Source organism: Austrofundulus limnaeus, unplaced genomic scaffold, assembly GCF_001266775.1.
Source record: "Austrofundulus limnaeus strain Quisiro unplaced genomic scaffold, Austrofundulus_limnaeus-1.0 Scaffold173, whole genome shotgun sequence".
NCBI lineage: Eukaryota > Metazoa > Chordata > Actinopteri > Cyprinodontiformes > Rivulidae > Austrofundulus > Austrofundulus limnaeus.
Window position 1 is genome coordinate 27,321 of NW_013952575.1, and position 4,729 is coordinate 32,049.

Below are 4,729 nucleotides of genomic sequence, written 5' to 3' on the forward strand. Positions count from 1 at the left end.
GGCTAGAAATGAATCCACTGTAAAGGAGAAAGAAAATAGGTTTAAAAAGTTCCRGTTTTAAAACAAGATGTTTTTTTACTCCTGTATAATAAGTGGGTCAAAATGTTTGACTCGGTGGTCGGATTGCAGAAGGACCATGTCATTTTTCACAGATATTTTAGGCCAGAAGTCTTCTGGCCTAAAATATCTGTAAAAAATAACATGGCAGAAGTTGATTAAATCAGAACTCTGTGGRCCACTGCAATTGAATTTTGCTCAACTTTTAGTGTCTCTAATTTAACAAATGAATCATTTAATCCAATTATTTATCTAACTTAACTCTAACTAATTTAACCCAACACAATCCCACTGACATGGAACTACTCAGGTTTAGCTTGGTCCAAGTTTGATCCAGTGGATTTCAAACGGAGTTGTTTTTGTTTTGACTGTAGATTAAGCAAGTGAGGAACTTCTCATTTCAAGAGTTCGAAACGGCTTCAAACAATTGTTTTAGCCATTTGTCTGTTTGCTAAATTGATATAGATTCACCAGATTCTAAACAGAAACACAAAAACCTCCTGTGTTTGAACTCACTTGTAGCAACCAAATGTTCCGTTAAGAAAATAGAGCATAAAAAATTCTGTTTTTTTTTTCTTTTTTCAAATCACAGCACACATCCTGCTGTTGGTTTCACATAGCTGGCTCCTGTCAGTCATCATGGGAAGTCATAAAATTCCAGTAGTTAAGGTTTCATATAAAACAGAAACTTGGCATTGTAGTATCATCATCATCATCATCATCATCATCATCATCATCGTCATCACTGCTATCATCTCAGGAAGTTACTGTTTATTGTTGCAGGTGTGATAGTTCGCTCAGTGCTGTAACCCTGAGAATCTCGTTTTCAACCAAAATGTATCATTTCAGTCTTACATCATTTTAAGATACAAGTAATAATAAGTATCTTAGCCCCAAACCTCTCCTCGCTGTGTTTAATTTTAAGAGGTTTTAGTGTAGCGCACAAATGAATTTAAATTCTCACCTGGTGAGGAAGGTGTGTGCAGGCAGATACTGTTGAGCCAACAGGGGCCCGGGGGAAGCAGCTGGTGGGCCTCCAGGACACCCAGATAATCCTGATGTTATGGGGCCAACCATGGATAAAACAGTCTGCTGGCTGCGCCGAATGTCCCCGTGGGGCCCGTGGATGAGGTTGGGGATGGGGTGGAGGGCGGTCAGAGGGGTGCTGGGGAGCGGCAGGGGAGGCTTGCTGTGACCGAGGCTGATGACTGGAATGTGCGGAGGGAGAGGTGATGGGGCAGCCGCGGTGGAGGCTGGAGGAGGAAGAGGACATGGGGACGTCTTGGCTGGTGCTGGGAGGAGTGGAGGCGGGGAGGACAGACGCGGCGACTCGTCCGTCCGGGCAGCAGAGATGTGTTKTAGTTTGTCTGCCCTGTTCTCCTGCTTCATCTCCATGATGACAGGCTCAGGAGCATCAGTTGTACCGACTTGGTGACTGGTCATCACTGTTGTCAGGATGACGGGAGGCTGCGTCGACATGGAGACCTTCTCCGTTTGCTTTGATTTCACGAGGTGGGGAGTTCTGATGACATCCAAGGGGTCTGAGTTAGAGTTCAGGGGACTGTGCTGCTCCTCGGACGCACAGGACGGCGAGGAGGCAGAAGAAAACGAGGAGGCGGGGGAGGCAGGGCGACCCATCTGTTCTTGGGGCGATGCAGGCAGAGCAGCGTGTTTCAGTTTCTCCATCATGATGGTGAAGTCTTCGGAGTGAAACCCGTCACAGAGAAGCGCCTGTTTCTCTCAGAGCGTGGCTGTCCTCGTCCCTCTGGTGCAGTTTTAGAATGATACAAACTTCAGACCTTTTATTGTTCCTCACATAAAACTCACATTTCCTGAAATCCATCAGTTGCAGTTGTTTCTGTCTGTCAGTACAACTTATGATGGAGCTTTATTTGCGTCCTGATCCAGAGCTGCTCAGTTTTAGAGAAACACAACAAACAAACACACATTTAAGAGCGTTTTAGTCTTCATAGAATCAAAATCATTGTTTAACTCGTGGAAAACTCCCATGAGTTTAATACATCCTGGCACATTTTCTCACCTCTGTTGGCTTTTGTTTTAACGGCAATAAAAATGTAACCCCTATTTTGTGTGTTGCAGTCAGTATATTCAAAAATCTGTTAGTTGTCGATTCTGGCTCCAGCATGAGGTCGTCGCAGCCTACGTACTTTGATTTGAATTTAGTCTGAATGTCAGTATTTTTCTTACAGTGCTTCCTGAGTGGCAAATAGGTTTTGAATGTGTCCCCAGTGGCTGCTCTTTATAGAGTCTGTCTGTCTGAATCTGAGACTCAAAACTCTTTTACGGACCTAAAKCACAGAGGATCCTTAAAGACTGAATGGACATCAATGAATCTGTTAAACAAAAGAAAAAAAAAGACAGAAAAAAAAAACACTCAGAAAGCAAAATATTTGGAGGATAATTTTGTTTAAAAAAATAGTATGTAATGTACCTTACAAACAAAAGCAACAGTGTTTGGCATTGAAATAAGTATGTTTGGACTACATTTGAAAATGTAAAATTTAGCTCAGACTAGAAAAAACGTTGAATACTGAGGAAATTCATGGCTCTACTTTGTCCCCTGTGCAAAGCATGTATAGTTTCTCAGATTTTGCAATCTCAATTGTTCCTGTTTTTTTGTTCTTGCTAGATGTCATGACTTTATTTTGGTCGGTTCCGTCTTTCTCCGCSGTGTCTCTGGACGACACTTGCAGGTAGTTTTAAATAATACCCTGCTTTGTTGCGTTGATAAATTTAAATTTGATGTGAATGTACAGTATCTTGACTAAATAAGCAGAAGGGAAGCAGCGCAAACACAAGGCTTTATATAATTATCTAACTTTATTTTAATTTTAAAAAAAGGAAATACATGATGTTTATACAAACAGCAAATGCACATTTTTAAAATATTTTTATTGCAAATAAAAATATTGTATAGTAAATTTTATTTCTATATTCTTTTAATATGAAATGCTTTAAAAATATCTTGAAAATTATGAGTTTTTATTGCATGCATAGTTTGTTTTATCCTGTTTGCTTTTACGCATCAATATTCCATTTTATTTTTCATATTCATAACTTTTAATCCAATTAGTTTATTTTGTTTAAATGTAGCCTTCACACAAAATTTCTGTTTTTCTTATTAGTTAAAACTATTAGGTCATCAAGAAAAACTTTTATTTAATTAAAATAAGTCATTTTTTTACAATACAGTTTAATTCTCTATTATAACAATTACATGGAAGCATTTCCATTATTATTTGTCTGTATTAAAGGTCCCTACAGATGTGCATGTGTGTGTACCATATGGTACATTCAGCAGRACTGTTTGTCAGTCTACTTTATTTTAAATTAATTTTTACAAGTTGCAGACAAATATAGAGTGCAAATGAATAAAATATTAAAATATAAAAGAACAAATAATATCCTGAATACTTACAGACACATGATGAGGCTGCCTGTCATGTCCGATCTGTCAGAGTTGAAGTGATCCGTCAGAACGCACATGTTGTTTCTGCGCAGCCTTTTGAGGTTTTCCCCTCCTCCTTCTGGTCGCTCACAGTCCTTACAAGCCTGTCGGTGTCTCAGGTCAGAACTGGAGACAAACTGTCTGACAGGGCTCAGAAAAAAAAGCTTAAAATTCCAAAATATTTCATGCAAATATTTAAAAAGAGAGATATTTRAAGAAATGAAGCTATAATGGGTCTGAACCTGTGGTAACAAACACAGTTGTTCTGATGAGAAGTTGCTCCTTTGAGCGAAGACACAGAAAGATGGTTTGGGTCTCTGCTGTCCACCCCACCACCCCCTCCCCTACACACACACCCTTACTGTCCCCATGTCATTTTCACCTCTCTGCCTTTTCGTTGCTCTGTGTGTCCCCCATCCCTGTCCTTCGCCAAGACGACACAATAATCAAGCTGGATGCCAGAGTTCTGGTTGTGGCAAATGTGAGGTGGTGGCGGGGTGGGGAGAGGGAACCATGCTGCGAGGAGAGTTTTCCGCTCCCTGCTGGACAAGAGGATGTGCTCGTACAATGTGGTGGCTGCTGATAAGGGCCTCAAAAGCTGTCTGTGGTCTGTAGATAAGGAACCAGCACCACCTCTCCTCCTCTGCCCCCATTACTCACTCACACACACACACATAYACACAAGCATGTTCACGCCTSCATGCATGCAAACACACAAACATGGCACCAGAATGGTCAGTCCCAGACTYTGGAGGGAATATTGGACTATTTCCAGAGAAGTGTGTGCCATTGCTCTTACATCACAATGTAATAAACAGAGAGCGTAACGTTCAAACACGCACAGGGGCTTATGTGTGTCTGTACACAGAGCCACACATGGCACTGATGTAATATCTTTATTTAAAAGATCTCCCTTYATCAGTTAAAGAAAACCCACCAACAAAATGTTTTGTACCAGTTATGCTTAGACTTCAATAAAAAAATAAAACAAGAAACAATAGTGATGATGCTGAATCAGCACTATTATTTCACTGACTGAATCATCTGCCGTTTATAGACCAACACCAAGAAAGTTAGGTAATTATAGAATTGTTTGTTTGTGAGCTTGTGTGTGTCCGTTATTAACATAGACTCATAAACTCAAACCATTTGATTTTTTTTAATGAAGCTAAGAACCTGATGTACCATTCAAGATGGCTGCCA

The 4,729-nt window shown here is 40.3% G+C and overlaps 1 protein-coding gene across 1 annotated transcript in view; it reads right to left on the reverse strand.

Annotated features, from left to right (window-relative positions):
• lyl1 (LYL1 basic helix-loop-helix family member) overlaps positions 1 to 3,865 on the reverse strand; it is a 6,625-nt gene extending 2,760 nt beyond the window's left edge. Inside the window, exons 1-2 of the mRNA XM_014017594.1 lie at positions 3,497 to 3,865; positions 1,022 to 1,967 (exon numbers count right to left, since the gene is read on the reverse strand). Of these exons, the coding sequence (XP_013873048.1) occupies positions 1,022 to 1,746 (725 nt within the window). The 5' untranslated portion in view covers positions 1,747 to 1,967; positions 3,497 to 3,865. The remainder of the gene's footprint in view (positions 1 to 1,021; positions 1,968 to 3,496) is intronic.
• Positions 3,866 to 4,729: the final 864 nt, after the last annotated feature.